Source organism: Euphorbia lathyris, chromosome 5 (assembly GCF_963576675.1).
Source record: "Euphorbia lathyris chromosome 5, ddEupLath1.1, whole genome shotgun sequence".
Lineage (NCBI taxonomy): Eukaryota > Viridiplantae > Streptophyta > Magnoliopsida > Malpighiales > Euphorbiaceae > Euphorbia > Euphorbia lathyris.
Genome location: NC_088914.1, coordinates 10,737,750 through 10,756,579, shown reverse-complemented (window position 1 = coordinate 10,756,579; position 18,830 = coordinate 10,737,750). Strand labels below are relative to the sequence as shown.

Below are 18,830 nucleotides of genomic sequence, written 5' to 3'. Positions count from 1 at the left end.
TCAATAACTATGTCAACATTCAATGTTTTATTTTGATAATGATAATAATTTGTTTCAATCTCAACAATATAAAATTTATTTGCAATTTGCAATTTTCATTACAACCGTGATCAACAATTATTATCACTACAGAAAAAACATTGTTGAAAATAATTAATATAAAAAATATAAAAATATTAAGTTAATCCTCGTAACGCACGAATATGCAACTAGTATATATAAAAGTATAGACAAAATGTATTTCTATACTTTGACACATCACATTAATTGTGATGTGTAAAAAATTAAAGAAAAAAATCATAATTCTCTTTATAATAATTTTTTTACTCTATTTTTCTATGTTGGAAATTGAAAAGTTTACACCTAAATTCGATCGTTTTGAAACTAAAAAGGTTACACTAATTTAATAGTGTTTCAAAATTTATGTGTAATAGTAGAATATCAAAAAGACATTTATGCTTATTAAGTATTTTCCTTTAGAGCTCATACCGGTTCATATGTTGAAAAAGTTCTCTGGCTATGTAAGATGCACATTATTCTCTCTCACCAATTCAAGTATCCTTAAGGAACCAAGAATGATCGGAAGAAATTTTGAATCCCAAACCACTACCATTTAAATTTTATATTAATTAATAATATTTAATTTCTAAATTTATTTATATTAATTAATGAATATTTATTAGTATTTAAAACAATTATAATTCTTATTTAATTACAATAAAAAAAAGTGAAATAAAAATATATATTTTGATTTGAAATAAATGATACATAAAATAGTCAAATATTTTTTATATTTATCTTCTCAAATTTTATACTAAATTACATTATCTTTTACCTAATTGATATAATGTTGAAATTATCAATCATAAAATTTATTAAATAATATTATACATCCCGTACAACACACGGGTTATAAGTCAAACCGAAAATACAGATAATCTACATGAGAAAATTTTGATCACCAGATCTCACCAGAGGCAGATTTCATCAATCAATTAACATTGTAAGCCATATTCAGCTCTGCAATCAATAAATGCCTGAATTGATGGTTCCCTTCCGAGAAAATCTGATAAAATTTCAATCGGTTCCTTTGCTCCTCCCGGGGCCAGTACCTACAGTGCATTTAAACAAGGTTTAAAGTACAAATGTAGATCAAAGATTGCATCATTCATATAAACAGTATTAGTTATTATTATAGCAAGAACTCGAATTCTGTAAAGGTAGTGAAATAATTGTCCAAATGGAATAGCAAGCATTGTAGAATAAGTTATTATTAGGGATAAAGTACCAAAATAGGTCTTGGGAAGTACAAATTTAGGCTCAACGTTCAAAATAGCACAATATAGGCTTACAACATAATATCAATTTAGGTTTAATGTTTACAACATAGCATCAATATCAATTTAGGAATTACTAACAGAACGTGACACGTCATCCGTTAAGTCTGCCAACTCAGCATCACGTCACGTAAGGTAACAAAATAGACCTAAGGTTTGTAGAAAGTATCAATTTAGGCCTCACGTACAAAATAACACCAATATAGGCTTAACGATTACAAAATAATACGAATTTAAGCTTAACGTTTATAAAATATATCCAATTTAAACTAAACGTCACAATTGAGACTGAATTGTGTTGTGTTAATGACACATCAATATTATTTTAACTAATGTTCGAAATATTGTGGATATTCAATTACTTTTAGTTTGCATATATTACATGAGGCATGGAATTTAGGAGTCACGGAATCATTGATGAAAAACAAATATAAGATCTTAATGGGCAAAAATACAAATTAATTATATTATAATAAATAAGAAAATACAACTAAATAAAAAGATAACATATAAAGTTAATAAGGAAACAATATAATATGATTAATTTAATTGTAACATTTAACTTAAATTGGATATATTTTGTAAATGTTAAGCTTAAATTCGTATTATTTTGTAAATGTTAAACCTATATTGGTAATATTTTGTACGTGAAACCTAAATTGATACTTTCTACAAACCTTATGCCTATTTTGGTACCTTATGTGACGTGGCGCTGAGTTGGCAGACTTAACGGATGACATGTCACATTCTGTTAGTAATTCCTAAATTGATGCTATGTGTAAATGTTAAGCCTAAATTGATATTATGTTGTAAACGTTAAGCCTCTATATTAATGCTATTTTGAACGTTAACCTAAATTGATACTTACCCAAGACCTATTTTGGTTTTTTTTTTTTTTTTTTTTTTTGTGTGAATCACATCCCTTATTATTATAGGGAGAACTCGAGTTCCGTAACGGTAGTAAATAATTGTCCAAATGGAATAGCCATCGTTGTATTTTACTCTACGTAATAAGTAGCACATAGCATTTTACTCTACACAATTTCTCAATATGGAAATTAATTTCTATAATTTCTTTTTTACTTTTTTTTTTCTCCCCTGGTTAAGAAACTCTTATTTTTATTTGTCCATGTCAACTGGCTGAATCGCCCTAACAATTTGTAGGGCCCAAACTCGACGGAAAAATTAAACAAGAGTCTGATTCATAACAGAATCAATGATCAATGGCTCAATGTGGAAAAATAATTGATCAGAGGCTTGATCCTTAAACTGGTAAAGTTTATAGGCTTAATTATGCTTTTTTCCAATCCGAAATCTTCCGCAGAAATAAACTAACGAGTTTATAATGACAAAATCACAATTCAACTTCTGAACTCGTATATGAGGAACAATTTAGCCCAAATTAGCCGATTTTGATTCTAGACTTGTACTTCTGGAGAATTTTGTCTGATATTATTGCAGATAAAAAGACCAGGAGCCCTATCTTGATAGACGTAATTCAGAAAAGCTCAACTAGCCTGTAAAGATAGGGGTACTCTAAAGTCCAGATATTCCACTTAGTCAGAGGCTATATACCCCAAAAAAACGAGTATGGGGCTCCCTTCTCTACGGTCTCAATATAATCTCTCCTATAATATACTGGCTTGGACATTCGGAGGGTGACCATCCCAGCAGAGGACCCGGTTCTCCAGAACATCAACACTTATCATGCTCTTATTAGTTGAATATGCATAGTTGTCATGCTTTGCATAATGACACGTGTCAATTTCCCCTAGTTTTTTCCAAAGTCCAAATTGGCATAAAAGATTTATTTGCTAAAGTGTCCCTAGAATAAATTGGGCCTATCTCATAAACTAATTGATTGTGACAATAATGCTCGCCTTTTCAGAATAAGGCATTCCAAAAGAGAGAATTGAAATGCAGGCTATCGTATTTTACCTTTTCCCTAAACCGCATGCCAACATTGTGGTTCAAAAGATCATCACGGAATTTTGAGGTGAATATGTCAGCAGCAAAGACCTGGAAAACATTTCAGGAATCAGTAACAAGTTTTTATAGGGATTACGTGATGGAAAATGAAGCATCCACATCCGACAATGGAATCATTAACTAAACCAATTACGAGGAAACTTATAAATAGAATGTCAAACCTCACTCCAAATGCGACTATAACAAGCAGCTTCATAGCCGATGGCACTGCGTGGGAAACATGAGGCTGGATTGGCCCCTTCCAACATTGGTAGACCTAACATGACCTGGAGAAACAAAGTTGAATCGATTCTGATGATCCAGGTATTCTAATTATAAACACAATTTTTACTGCATATTATTTTACTTTTAGCCTGTTTACCTTCAGATGGAGATGCTTGAATAACTCAACAATGTCAACGTTATCCGCGGAATATACAATTTGATCAAACAGACCTAGTATCACAGGCACATTTGAATTATTCGAAGAAATAGGAAGGGACAATGAATTTTTTAATAAAAAGACGATTTCAATAATGTTCAATCCGAGCTTTCCTTATCTCATGGTGTTTTCTTTATTATTCAGTCACTATGAGACATTGAACTGATCTTGACCATACTACATGTACATCTAACATAACATACTTTAGAATTACAGTACTTTCAACAATAATATGAACCATGCCATACATTAAATCAAAATAGCTGTTACAAATCAGTCAATGTTGTTGCCGACAAAAAATTGATCAACACGAAAAACACAAGATATATTGAGTGAATGTTATCGTGATGGGCAAGGGAAATATAAGCTTCAGACATAATAATGAAGAATCTGGCACTTCTAGTTGTAAGTGACTTTCAGGACAAAAGAAGATTTGATTCTTGGAAGGTAGATGGCATATTTCATGTTTCATTTGAAGTATAACAAGGTAGTAAAGGATATTTAGTGACTGCGATATATTGTCAATAGAATTGAATGCAGGATAAGTGCAAGAAATAAGCCAATAGAAGATCGGGAGAGATCAATCCAGCACCACATATTCCTTCATCAAAAGGCAAAAAAAGAAAGTGAACAATATTTTATTGCCAGAAAAAAAAAAATCATAGCAATTTATGAAGTCTTCTATTTTTCATGTGCAATCCGAATCAATAATCCAAAAACAGAATGTCCCAATAAATTCACTCAGACTTGAAAATTTAACATTCAACTTCTTGAAATTCCTAAATGCTCTCAACCCAAATTCTCAGAAAATCTTAGTTCCATTTTGTTGAACCTTGCATAAATTGTTCAAGCAATCCAAAACTACATTACTAAAGTAATATCAAATAGAGACAACCAATAAATGACCACTTCCAGTGAAACACAAAGTCGCCGGGCCGATTACAAAGAAATGGATTGTAAATAAAACTGCATGCATATTTAAACATATCTCACACATAATTCAACGATAATATTCCAAGTAAATTATAAAGTCACTAGTTCCCAAAACAAGAACATAGTATGACTTACAATAAAGTATTTCCTGCTTCAATTTAAGTGCAGCAAAAAAATACCGCCATCTCTTGAGCGACTTGCAAATGTCATCCTTGATGGGCTTTGTTATGTCCTACAACCATAAACATTATGGATATCATAAACAAAAGTTGATCTTAAGGAACCAGCTAATAATGTGTTTAACCAGAAACATTTACACTCCCATTTGTGCATGCACTAATGAGAAGAGGAGGGAACAACCATGTGCCTCTACCTCCCATATTTCTCCCATCCTATTGACATAATGTCCATAAATTTAAAGAGAAAATATCAAAGGCATGCATCACCTGGTGGAAGCCAGATATCAGCTTTAAGGAGAAGCTCTCATAGCACCTAGAAGATTCACAAGTATTACAAGGTAGGTAAGTAGTCCAAATAATCAGAACAAGGCAAAGTATGATATAATTGCCTACCAGTTTTCTAGCAAGAGAGCAGGAATTTCCACAAAGTCGGGATCAACACGCAACCCAGAGAATTTGGCAAATGATGCACGATTGCAAATATGCTGGACCTAAAAGTTCAATATCAATAGAAGTATCTTAAAATTACTATAACAAATGTTATCAGATGCAGGGATAAGTGATTGACATGAAACAGGATGAAATCAACAAAGCATACATACCACATGGCCAAACTCATGGAAAAGGCTAACCACTTCAGCGAATCTCAATAAACAAGGCTGACCATTAATACCCTTTTGCAGCTGAGCTATGAGTAATGGCACCGGAATCTAGTAAAAAAAAAATTGATGACTATTTAGATTGATCATGTGCATACTTGCTTTAGAATTAGATGATTGCAAAAAACCTCAGATAAGAAGCAAGCATTTAAACTGAAGTAAGCACATCAAAACATACCAAGCAGTGGATCATTTTGACAGCTCAGTAAACAGACAGTTTTCTATTATTGGATAGTTAACTTTTTTTTGCTGGTTGTTATGCAAAAAACAGAGATCAAATTCACAAAAATACATTGAGAAAAGAAAGAAGAGACGTTGAGGCTTACACGTCCTTCCAGAAAAAGAAGAATGGAAACTTCTGAATGCAACTAAAACAAAGCATCAATAAAAATCTGAATCCCTACTCTTTTTTCCGAAATCAATTGAAGGAATCTTCTCTTAGAAAAAAGAAAGAACCGTAAAAACAAGAACCAAAGTAACTGCCTGACATAACAAAAGGACATGCCTTCTGCAAAATAAAATAGTTAGTGCTGCGTATTTCTTAAGGATCCATTGCAGTCCAGGATAGCACTATACAAATGTAGTTTATATAGGCAAAGTTTCAACATCCAAATTTTCCCAAAAGCAGGAAGCAAAAAAAAAAAAAAAAAATCACCTGCCGTACACCATTGCTTGATAGTGCACCATTTTGAAGAGCCACCACACAAGTATGACAATGTTTTCCTTCCCTGTTATATAACACAACAGTGTTTATTCGAAATACAAAAGTAAAACTAAATGATTACATTGAGAAGTCGAGATAATAGGTCTACCTTTTATATAAATCAAGATAGAAATAACCCAAGAGTTCACCAGAACTCAAGTCATACACTGAAAAGATGCAAACGTCATTATGCCAAACCTCAGCATCTGCAATTTCCTGAAATCTTAATCCTGTTGAAAGTAGAGAAAGAGTGGTAATTATGACTATTTATCATAAATGAAACATAAAACTAGACTTCACTAGCTATGGAGTATGTTGGCACAAACAAGATATTAGGAAGACACCTTGGATTCTGTAATAATTAACAATATACAATTACCAAAAAGGTCTTGCACTATTTTAAAAATCCCAGATAAAACCAAATCAACAGGGAAGTACTGCCTAAGAGCTTGGAAGTCCAGATCAAACTGGTCTGCTTCAGCCCTCTTCACATAGTATAATAGGTCTTCAATTCCAAATGGAAGTTCTCCTTCCTCTTTCTTCTGAAGCATCATGATACCAGAAAATCGTATATAAGGAAACTATAGAATAAACAGATAAACTTTGCATGGGGAGATATAGGCAAACAAGTTCTAACCTTCATGCCTTTCAACACATTGAGTTCCCAAGTTGCCAGATCTGTTAAAGTGGCAGATATATCTTCTAAGAATTCAAAAACCTGACTTGATAATAACAAGAGCTTGATGAGTAAAATGTTGGAAATAGAACAAAGTATAACATTAGAAACTGCTCTGCCTAAAACAGTCAACAATCTTTGTGGCACTATTGATATTGCAAAGCCTCCACCCAAATCAATTAAATTAACAACTCATTAATTATCTCAACTGACTCAACCTATTCAAACCAAGATTTATACAGAGCACAAATAAGCCAACTTTTATCTAATTTATACTCTTGCTTCATCAATAACCATAAAGGTTCACAGTTACATTTAGATATTTAAGGCTCTAGTTCTTTCAATAGCTAATTGACAAATGATGAAATTTCAATCAAGGCAAGATAGCGATGCAACCAGCATCAAACTACCTTTTTCCAAAAAAGAAATTCTAGGAAAAGGCAGAGTTTTTTCAGAGCCCAGCTCCTTGACGTCACAAAGTTAAATTGGTTATAATAACTCCAAAACCACATAGGAAGATGTTACACCCAATTCGACTAGTAGCCTTGATGTCTGGAGCAATTCCAATTTCAGAAATATAATGAATATTATGATCACTTGTAACTTTATGCATTAATTGATCACTTAAGTACATGAACAAGACTAGACGAAATCAAACCCATAAAAATTACTTTAGGTTGACTTTATAAGGAAAGGGTAGAAAATGTTTTTAAAGAAAATGACTCGAACTGAAACCTTTGATGATGTCTTTGCCATTCTGAGATCAACAGCATAATCAGCATAACTTGAAAATCCAAATAAACGAGCATATTTGTGGCGCAATTCCACCTAAAAATACCATGAGATAACTTTCTTAATTTTCTTGCACAAAAACAAATAACATACAATATTATATACAGAAATATAACAAACAGGAGGCTGATAGTGGAAGTTTCTGATGTGAATGTCATTGCAATTCCAACAACGTAAAGATTCCTAGAATTGGCAAACCATGGGAACAGATTTGTGCAAGAACATGGTACTCAAATAAACTTAAAAATATAAAAGGGCACCAACAACAGTACAAACAGAAATGGTAATCTTGGATCTGGGTCTTTCAAGATTCAATTGTTAAAAGGGTCAAATACATGAATATCATAATTTTCCCTCTATATATTAAAATAGTTTTTAAAATATATTAAAAGTACTGATTTTACTAGTTTGACATAATCCAAAATGATGACTTGACATAGTTGTAAATAGTTTTTAAAATATGAATTTCTGTGTAATTTTCCCTTGTTAAAAGTAGTTGCTAGGCCTTCAAAAGGTCTCCACCTGGACTATATGATATAACTCTATTTGAAGCCCACTATCAAGCACCTCCATGTCACTTATCTTTGCTTAAGGTCACATGAAAGTGACATCAGATGGAAAATTTTACAGAAGACTTAGTCAGCGTAGCATGTAATATCAACCATTTTTTTCAATATGAGTGAGGTTAGTTTTCTAAATTTTGGTAGTTGAAAATGTTCCCCTAGTATAGTGATGGATAAGCCACTTCCTACAAGAACCTGTCCCTCGTTGGTATGCGATCATTGAGAGTATGCACAAGCAGTGTAAGAATTCACAACAATAAGTAGTATCACTGAACAAAGTCCACAAATTGGCCATCCTTATCATCTTGTTTCTGTTTCAGTAAATAAAGGGGTGGAAGGAGTTTCATGTGATTTTGGGAGGACATTTAGCAGCATGCTAAAAATTCTTTATCTCGTCTCTTTCTTCATCTTAGGTTTTTTAGTTTGTATGCTGCCCCCATTTCCTACATCTTACTTGGGAAAACAATTCCCTTATGTAAGGATTTCCAGCTCTTCAAGAGTAAGATGTATATATCTTTGTTGAGATGTTTTCTTTGTATTTGGAAGTATTGTCTAGAGAAATTATGAGAGATTTTTCTTTGCATTATAACCTATTGTTACTAGAAAATCACTGTTTCTACTCAGCCACTAATATTCTGGAAGCCCAGAGTACCATAAAGACGGTGTTATGTGCCAGCAAGCAGCAATTTCCATGGTAATATAATCTGTACCAACGTGTCCTTGTGACTGTTCTAAGGATCTGCTGCCCTGTGCATAAATGTCCAGTGTGTCCAATCTCCAATGTATAAGTGTCCTAAGTATGCGTCTTAAAGCAATTCTTATCCTCTTAGTAACTGCAATAGGCAGCAGTTGCAATTGTAAATGTTAACTGCATTAGGCAGTAGTTACAATAGTTAGCATTAGGGAGCAGTTTCAGGTTCTATCTACTACTTATTTCAGGAAAAAGAAAATGAAAGAAGTATTTTCCAGCAGAAGAATTTTTGAGGGATCAAAGGGTTCTTTCTAAACGAGTTTTTAACATAAATCAGAAATCGAACAAACCAGAAAATTATCCAATAACTGGATTTGTGGGCCAGAACATACACTTTTTTTTGTCTGAAGATTCTATATTTTAATATTGATGATGACTAGTTGCAGCAAAAAGAGAGAGAGAGAGGGGAAGACTTATTCTCCACTCATTTTTCTAGATTGGTGTAATGGGCCTCAAGTATAATGTATCTTGTTCTCATTGTGACACTGCTTTTACAGGTTCAAGATGAAAAATATTTAGCATTGTCTAAGTGCTTTAAAATTATGCCTTTTCCCACTGACTTTGAACATTTGGGATGGAAAGGAATTACTAAAGTAGGTTTGTGGTGATATTTGCGCTTGTAATTTAGTCACCTATTAGATACTATTGTCTTTTTGGATTCGTTCTAGATTTATGAGTTCAGGATTTTCAAAGAAGCGTCTTTCAAGTTTCAATATTACCCCATATGATTAGGAAGCAGAAGCAGTAATTTAATAGTGTCTTCTATCTTATATCTATGATTTTCTTTTGTTTCACGTTTGTCTGTTCAAAATCTTATATTCCATTGCATGCATTCTTAGTCTTCTTCTTTAAATAAAATATTTCTATCAAAAATCAACATGATAAATCAAATTGCACATGTATAAATGCAACTAATACAAAAGGCATTATCCTTTAGGATTTTTAACAACTAAAATGCAATATGAAATGCTTAGATGAGGACGAATGGTGTTCAATTTCATAATTATGACAAAAAAAAAAATTGGCCCAAATGACAAAGGGCTTGAACAGAATTCATAAAAAAAAACACAAGAATTACCAAACGTTCTAAGACAGAAAGATTGACTTCTCCACACCTCTTCCCATATGCCATTACCACAGTCCTCCTTGTTGTTCCTACCTTCACGTGCGCAAAATAAATATCAATTTGATTTAGTATAACTAGGTCAAAATTGCATCAGAGATTAAATAATAACACAGAGAAAGAAAATTCAAACTTTGTCATTATTAGATCAATGACTACAATCACGTAAAGAGGAAGCTGAATCAAATGTTAAGAACTAACAATACTTTCATCTATATGATCTTTAATGCTCTACAGAATATACAACTTTTAAATTTTGACAGCTTATATATTTTGATGATGTTCCTGTTCCTTTCAGTATAACTTGCTTATATGACACTCTACTTTTAGCAGGTAAAGCAACACATAGCAACACCACCAAACAGCCAACAACAAAAACAAATGTAGATGCCTAGACCATCTTATTTTGGAGGCGGAACAAAAAAGAAGAGAGTCTGATTATCTATTCGCACTCAACAATCTAACAATGATTTCCTGAAATACGAAAACTATGGTGACCAAAAGTTCCAAAATTTTTGAAAAGATGTAGCTAATTGTCAAATATCAGCATGTGAAGACTAAGCAAAGTTGAAACTAAGAAATGCCGATAGTGCTCTTGCGTATTTATTTTATATAGTTTATGTTCCTCCCTATATATATTGTATCTTGCATGTTTGACATGACGTATAAGTCCTTAGTTTTTCAAATATATTGAGAAAAAACTGACACTGTACAATCCAAAGTTGTAAAATGAGGTGCATGAAACAAATAATTGACAGATTCACCCACAACTAACGGTCAAAAATAAGATAATGAATCAAGAATCATACCTTGCAAAACTCTAGCAGTGGCAGAACATGATGACTTTTCATTCTGACCTTATATTTACCATTTTCAGCTTTATCTAAGCTCTAAAGGGAAGACAATCCATTTCAACAAAAGAAAACAGTATAAGTCAGAATTCAGTAAACTTTAATAAATAAGAAGCATATATTCTATTGAAATAATAGTTATATTGGTTATTTCCTGTTTCTTTGATGTATATGTATTTAGGGTTAATCAGATTATAGATTGGTTTCCACCAAAAAGCGGATATAAACACTTCAAATGACAGATTTGTTCTGAAAGTGTCCTTCAGAACATGGTCAGTTTGTCCACAACAAAAACTTTAGAGGTATTGAGATCTTTCGTTATGCACATATACATCATAGATAAAGAGAGAGGACGAGTGCAGAAAATACCTTCACATACTCTGATGGTAATCCAGCTAGTTCAGTTTCACTAAACATAAGATAAGTTTTATCATCATTCAAATTCTGAACATATCGCAAGCTTAGCTCATCAATTTGAACTCTTAAGCGTTGAGCTTCGTCTCTCTTAGTAACAGTAAGGTTCAGACCACTCCGCTCAAAGTCTGTGACCTGTCACTAATCAGGAAAGACTTGGATTGAATAGGATATGCAGCTCGATGGATATTAAACAAATACATCATATTACAGATTACCAAAGGAAAAAGCAAGTCTTCAGCAATTCAGCTAAACACATATTAGATCAAAAAATCATGTTTGAAGGATGAAAGGGATTAAAATTAATAAATCTCCTTACCAGACACTTAATATATTGCTTTGCGTCAGTGTTCATCAACTCCCCTTTCAAAGCAACAGCTTTCACTGCAAGATATATATCCTCGCGTTTTCTGATCAGCTTGCATAAAATAGGTCAGCATTCAGTTTCATACATAATGAACCATTAATTCAAACTTTAATCCAATAAACTTCCACTATTACATATATAACCAGTCAGATTATGACAAACATAACTGAAATTTATTCTGTTGTCAACTACACTCACCACAAAAGGTGCAAAAGCTCAACTTAATGTTTATTCACATGTAACCATGACAATCTTTTACGTCCATACTCCATTCCAAGATCTTAATTGTTATCATATATCAGTGCATGTTACCTTTGTACAACATCTTCATAATTTCCTACAGCCTCTAGTTACATTTTTACTTGGTGTTGATTCTTGCATAGACTGTGACATGTCAAATGAGAATTTAGCATGCCCCACTGAACTTTTTCACAAAAAGTCTACTTTTATAAAATGGCAAGGAACAATCCTCATCACTTAACTCATGCTCTTTCCGAGCAGGCTAAGAAAAGTATACATGTTAATCACTGGCTTGTTTCAAAGAAAAAAAATCAATTTAGCTGATGCTTCATCTGATATTCTGGCTACAAAATTCACATATGCTGCAGTCTATAGAAGCAAAATATTGAATGCTGAATAACCCTTTTTAATATTTCTATAACAGGCGTATACTTTAGAGAATATTAGCTTTTTCTTCAGTCTAGAATAAATTATCACACTTCTTGCATTCCGAACCTTAAATAAGTAAAAAATTTAAATAGTAAATATACAAGGACCAGAATAAGCAAATGAAACCTGCACGTTGAAATGTGAGCATCTATTCTCCGGTCAGCTTCAGAACTTGCTTTCCTTACATCTTCCACAGTAGACACAAACTTCGGAAATACACAAGACTGAATCAACGGAAACTGATGTGCTTCCAAATCTGCCAAGGGTACAACAACATTGGCATAGGTGACCTGCATATTTAAGCACAGCAGCTCAGCGAGTACGGAAACAAATACAGAACTGGTGCTTAACACACACAAAAGGAGCAACTAAGCGAACTTACGATTGGGGAAAAAATGTAATTTATGGCCTGAATTTTAACGGGAAAGTAAAAATGTACAGCTAAGTACCTTATCAAGGGGAATAGAAGCAATAGCATCATGAACCTCCTGAGACTTGGCAATGATCCGGCCAGCTAATTTCAGAATATCAGTAGCAGATAGATTGGCGCGAACAGAAGACCCCTGAAGATCTATTGAAAAGAAGAAAAACAAGAAATGCACCAAAGCCAGTAATATATATGAGATTCGAACTTGACATTCGTAGTACCTAGAGAATAGAACGAACATAAAAACAAAGCAGAGACTGAAGTAAAAGCAAAGATAGACAATGACCTTTCTTCTTTGACTTTTTGCGATGAGAATTGAAGGCGGAAATAGCAAAGGTAGCAGTGACAGCGAGAAGAGCAGCAGCGCCGGTTAAAGCGAGTAAGTTCCGGTCTCTCTTACGGCGTCTAAGAGTCAAATCCTCGGTGTTTCCTTGACTGTCCGCCATTTCTCCGGCGGAAATATAGCAGGGGCGGAGCCACAGTGGGCGGGGAGGGTCGGCCCACCCTCCGGCTCCGCCAGAAAACCCCAGGGAGGGGGTTTGCCTCCCTGGTTTCGCTAGAAACCGCCATGGGTGGAGCCCCTCCAGCCATGGCGGCTGAAAGAGAAAACGCAGAAGAAGGACCTCCAGCCATGGAAGCACAACAAGAATAGAGAAGAGAAAACATGATTGGGGGGAAGAAAGTGCAGATTCTCAACGATGAAGATCAAGAGACGCAAGTTGAAGAGACCAATTACCTAGGAAAACGCAGTTGATATTTTAGTGGCTCAAAATAAACTTGCAATCACTGCTCTCCTATTTCCAATACTAGAGCCAATAAAGTTTTTTTTTTATTATTTATAACTAAATAAGAAATTATTCCTTACTAACATTTTAATTTTTTCTAGTAACGTTTTAATTCCTTAATTTTTTAATTATTCAAAGCTATACTACGTAAATTAATACTGATTAATAAGGAATTTTAATTTTTCAATTATCATACCTTATTTTAATTGATTAAATTTTTTATATTTTAATTGATAAATTGAAAATTTTGATTAAGGTTGAAATTGAAAATATTAATTAAATATTTTTCCAAATAATCTTATTATTTTACTATTTAATTTATTTTAAATTGTTAACTTTTGAGTTATTGGAAAATAGGTAGATTAGGATTATCAATCAAAAGTTTTGTATAATTTGATTTAGAATATTAATTTATGGGTTAAGGTGTAAAAATACTCCTAATATTTTGAGTTATGAGTGATTTTACCCATTACGTATAAAATGGTTCAATTTTACTTCTAACATTGGAAGTCAATATCAATTTTATCCCTCATGCTAATAAATTGGGTCAATTTGAAAAATAATTCATCTAACTGTCTTCTCGATCATGAATCTTGTCATATACACTTCACACGTGTGTCATTTCATCAGTAACAAATCACAAACATATTTTGAGATGTGAAAAAAAAAATTATTATACCAAGTCAAATAATGCACTTTTATCCTGTAGAATGAATTTTTTTTTTTTGTCCACTTCGTACTCGTGTATATAGACCTTTGTCAACTAAAAGAGCATATTTTATCGCGAACTAATTTTTTTTGAAATGTGTCATCTCAAAAGTTATAATTGTTACATGTTAAAAAAATTTCTTGAATAACTTATTTTCTTTTTTTTCTACATGCAGTGGAGCCCCTCCGAACTTTCCCTCCTGGCTCCGCCACTGAAATATAGGAATTGGTAATTAGGAGGGAAAAAATTAGGTAGCGGTGAGGGCGGAAAGAAAATGAAAATTCAACCAAAGCGTTCAAAATAAAAACAAAAAGGAAATAGCTTTATCAATATGTGTCTATTCACCAAATCCATTTGACCATTATATTAATTGACTACTAATTATTGTGTTCTTTTCATTCAAGGGAAAATTACAAAACTCGATCAAATTAAGACCCATTTGAAAACACATTACATATCTAAACTGTTTCATTATAAATTACGCATGTAACAACTTAGCCAAATAGTTCATTCTTGTACAAATGAAAAAACCAGATAGAAGAAAGAAAACAGAAATTCATCTTATTGAAATATAGTGTGCTGATTACAGGTATATATAGACCATGTATCAGTCATACAAAAAGTGTGAGTTTAGTTTGCCACATCAGCAAACTAAATATCACAATACAATACAAATTTTGTTCTTATTTAATCTACACTCCCCTCTCAAGCTTGTGATTCTGCAAATCGCATTCCAAGCTTGTATAAAACTGATAACATAAAAGAACTGGTGATAGGCTTTGTAAGGAAGTCAGCAAGTTGTAGCTTTGTATGAACATAAGGAGTATCTATAAACCCATTCTATGACAATCAATGTCAATGTGTTTGGTTTGTTCGTGGAACACTGGATTAGCAGTTATATATATAGCTGATTGATTGTCACAGTGTAATGGTATTGGCAGCTGAACTGGTATTTTAAATTCTCCAAGTAGAAAACTTAACCATTTGAGTTCACATACGGTTGTAGCCATAGCTCTATATTCTGCCTCTGCAGAAGAACGACTTACAGTGGACTGTTTCTTGGATTTCCAGGATATTAGTGTCTTTCCTAGCAAGATGCAATATCCAGTAACCGATTTTCTAGTTATCTTGCATCTCGCCCAATCAGAATCACAATAACTGCTAATTGTCAATTCATTTTCTGTAGGATAAAACAATCCTAGCTTAACTGTTCCTTTTAGATACTTTAGCACATGTAGTGCTATTTGCATATGAGCTTCAGTAGGAGCATTCATGAATTGGCTAAGCTGTTGTGTGATAAAAGAGATATCTGGCCTAGTAAAGCCTAGATAAAGTAATCTGCCCACTATTCTTCTGTATCTTTCTGGTTTAGAATAAAAATCTGAATTATCATCAAACTTAAAACCTGTAGGCATAGGGCTGGAAACTTCTTTAGTTTCAGTTAAACCTGCATCCGCAATTAACTCAGAAATGTATTTCTGTTGAGATAAGAACAGACCATCACAAGATCTTGCTAACTCCACTCCCAAGAAGAATTTTGCATAGCCTAAATCTCTAATGGTAAAAACTGTGTCCAACTCCTTTTTCACTTCATCAATTAGAACCTCCGAAGATCCAGTGATCCATAGCTCTATATTCTGCCTCTGCAGAAGAACGACTTACAGTGGACTGTTTCTTGGATTTCCAGGATATTAGTGTCTTTCCTAGCAAGATGCAATATCCAGTAACCGATTTTCTAGTTATCTTGCATCTCGCCCAATCAGAATCACAATAACTGCTAATTGTCAATTCATTTTCTGTAGGATAAAACAATCCTAGCTTAACTGTTCCTTTTAGATACTTTAGCACATGTAGTGCTATTTGCATATGAGCTTCAGTAGGAGCATTCATGAATTGGCTAAGCTGTTGTGTGATAAAAGAGATATCTGGCCTAGTAAAGCCTAGATAAAGTAATATGCCCACTATTCTTCTGTATCTTTCTAGTTTAGAATAAAAATCTGAATTATCATCAAACTTAAAACCTGTAGGCATAGGGCTGGAAACTTCTTTAGTTTCAGTTAAACCTGCATCCGCAATTAACTCAGAAATGTATTTCTGTTGAGATAAGAACAGACCATCACAAGATCTTGCTAACTCCACTCCCAAGAAGAATTTTGCATAGCCTAAATCTCTAATGGTAAAAACTCTATCCAACTCCTTTTTCACTTCATCAATTAGAACCTCCGAAGATCCAGTGATCAATGCATCATCAACATACATTACAATCACAATGAAATCAGTTCCTGTAGTTTTAGTAAACAAACAATAATCATGATATGACTTTGTAAAACCCAATTCAAGCAACTTATTTGTGAATTCCTTATACCATTGCCTCCCTGCCTGTTTCAATCCATAGAGTGACTTATTTAACTTGCAAACTTGTCCTGATTTAGCCTTACTGTACCCTTCTGGTGGCTCTAAATAAATCTCTTCATCCATAAAACAATGTAGATATGCATTATTGATATCTACTTGGTGAATTGGCCACCCTTTCGCTGCAGCAATAGCAAGAAAAGTTCTAACTGTAACTACTTTAGTCACCGGAGAAAAACTCTCAGTATAATCAACTCCATATTTTTGTTTATACCCCCTAGCAACAAGCCTGGCCTTGAACCTTTCCACAGACCCATCTGACTTGTACTTCACACGAAAAACCCATCTAGAGGTGATAGTGTTCTTGCCAGAAGGTAAGGTTGTAAGAGTCCAAGTGTTATTCTGCTCAAGGGCTGTGAGTTCAGCATCCATAACAGCAATCCAAACAGGATCCTTCCTAGCTTCAACATAAGTTTGAGGTTCCTTGACTTTGGAGATCTGAGTTAGGAAAGCATGATAATGAGGGGTAAAAGTCACTTGAGAAAGATTGCTACTAGTGTGAGCTGTATTAACAATGAAATCGTTATGCCACAAAGGTGGATTGTGAGGTCTCATTGATTGTCTTACAGGAGGCTGAATAGGAGATTGTAAAGTAGAGGAGGATTGAGGAGAAACAGGAATTTTTGATGAAACCGATTTATGGGACATAACTGGAGTAGAAGAAGGAGAAGGTACAGGAGAGGAATCTGAAATAGAAGGATTAGGAAGAGGTATGATAATGGGGTCTGCAAGTGAGACTTTGGGAGAAGCTAATGAAGGTGGAGTCTCATTTTGAAAAGGGAAGATTGATTCATAGAATTCAATATCTCTAGAAACACAAAACTTTTGTGTATCTAAGTTAAGGACCTTAAAACCCTTTTGCCGAGGGGCAACTCCCATATAGATTGCTTTATAGGCCCTGACCTCAAACTTAGTTTTATGAGGTTTAGTATTGGTTATGTAACAGAGACAACCAAACACTTTGAATTTCTCTAAGCTAGGTTGTTGACCTGTCAAGATGAACAAAGGACTCTTCCACTTGAGAATTCGAGTAGGAAGAACATTGATTATATGAGTGGCATGAAGAATAGCTTCCCCCCAGTATTTAGGTGATAGATGACCTTGTTGTAGCAATGCTCTTGCAATTTCAGCAAGATGTCTATGCTTGCGTTCCACAACCCCATTTTGTTGTGGTGTGTGGACGCAAGTTCGCTCATGTAGAATTCCATGGGAACCAAGGACTTGTTGTGTGTCTCTACTGATGAATTCAGTACCATTGTCGGATCTGACTCTCTTGACAGATGTGGCAAACTGAACTGAAATCATTTTTAAAAAATTATCCAACAGAGTTGCAACTTGGGATTTGTGATGAAAAAGCAAAGTCCAGGTAACTCTGGAAAAGTCATCAACAATAGTTAGCACATATCTTTCCCCTTTAGTTGCTGGTGTGCTATAAGGACCCCAGACATCAATGTGTAGAAGTTCAAAACAAGATAATGCTTTAATTGAACTATTAGGAAAAGTCTTTCTAGTTTGTTTAGCAGTATGACAAACTTCACAGACTGATACATGAGGAATAGCATTAAAACCAAACAGTTTAGCTAAAGTGCCAAAGGCTACATGTCCTAGTCGAAGATGTCAGATATCATTAACATTGGAATCTCTAATGTGATTAACATATAGTTGAGAAGCACTAACATACTGCTACAAAATACTCTGATGAAATGATGCCTGGTGTAAGATGTAGAGTCCATTTTGGTAAAATCCAACTACCAATATATGATTAGAGTCCTGGTCATATAGCACACAATGTGAAGCATGAAACTGAATTAATATTTTACTATCAGTCAATAACTGGCCCACTGAGAGAAGATTGAATTCAAAACTTGGCACATAAAGTACGTTTTGTAACTTGAGATCACTGCTCAGAATCACAGTGCCTTTGACGAGCACTTGTTGCGCTTGTCCATCAGGCAAATACACATTTCTGGAATGCGTTAACTTCTCTTGATGAGAGAATAATTTCAGGTTATTACACATATGTGTAGATGCTCCTGAATCTACTATCCATATAGTTGATGAAGAATTATG

At 33.8% G+C, this 18,830-nt stretch overlaps 1 protein-coding gene across 1 annotated transcript; it reads right to left on the bottom strand.

The window, feature by feature from the left end:
- Positions 1-774: 774 nt before the first annotated feature.
- LOC136229043 (probable thimet oligopeptidase) lies at positions 775-13,643 on the bottom strand. Its single transcript, XM_066017581.1, has 20 exons — positions 13,141-13,643; positions 12,877-12,998; positions 12,554-12,717; positions 11,711-11,801; positions 11,347-11,526; positions 10,936-11,016; positions 10,082-10,162; positions 7,633-7,725; positions 6,859-6,939; positions 6,601-6,763; positions 6,331-6,451; positions 6,174-6,246; positions 5,462-5,569; positions 5,253-5,350; positions 5,127-5,172; positions 4,816-4,912; positions 3,688-3,761; positions 3,488-3,592; positions 3,276-3,356; positions 775-1,112 (listed from the first exon to the last, which is right to left on the bottom strand). The coding sequence occupies exons 1-20, from the start codon at positions 13,298-13,300 to the stop codon at positions 996-998; spliced, it is 2,136 nt and encodes a 711-aa protein (XP_065873653.1). The 5' UTR covers positions 13,301-13,643; the 3' UTR covers positions 775-995.
- Positions 13,644-18,830: the final 5,187 nt, after the last annotated feature.

Coding starts and splice junctions, on each gene's coding strand:
- LOC136229043 (XM_066017581.1), bottom strand. CDS start 13,300: ATGGCGGACAGTCAAGGAAACACCGAGGATTTGACTCTTAGACGCCGT. Junction 12,999..13,140: donor CAAAAAGTCAAAGAAGAAAG/GTCATTGTCTAT, acceptor TCTTTTCAATAG/ATCTTCAGGGGTCTTCTGTT. Junction 3,593..3,687: donor TCAAGCATCTCCATCTGAAG/GTAAACAGGCTA, acceptor TTGTTTCTCCAG/GTCATGTTAGGTCTACCAAT.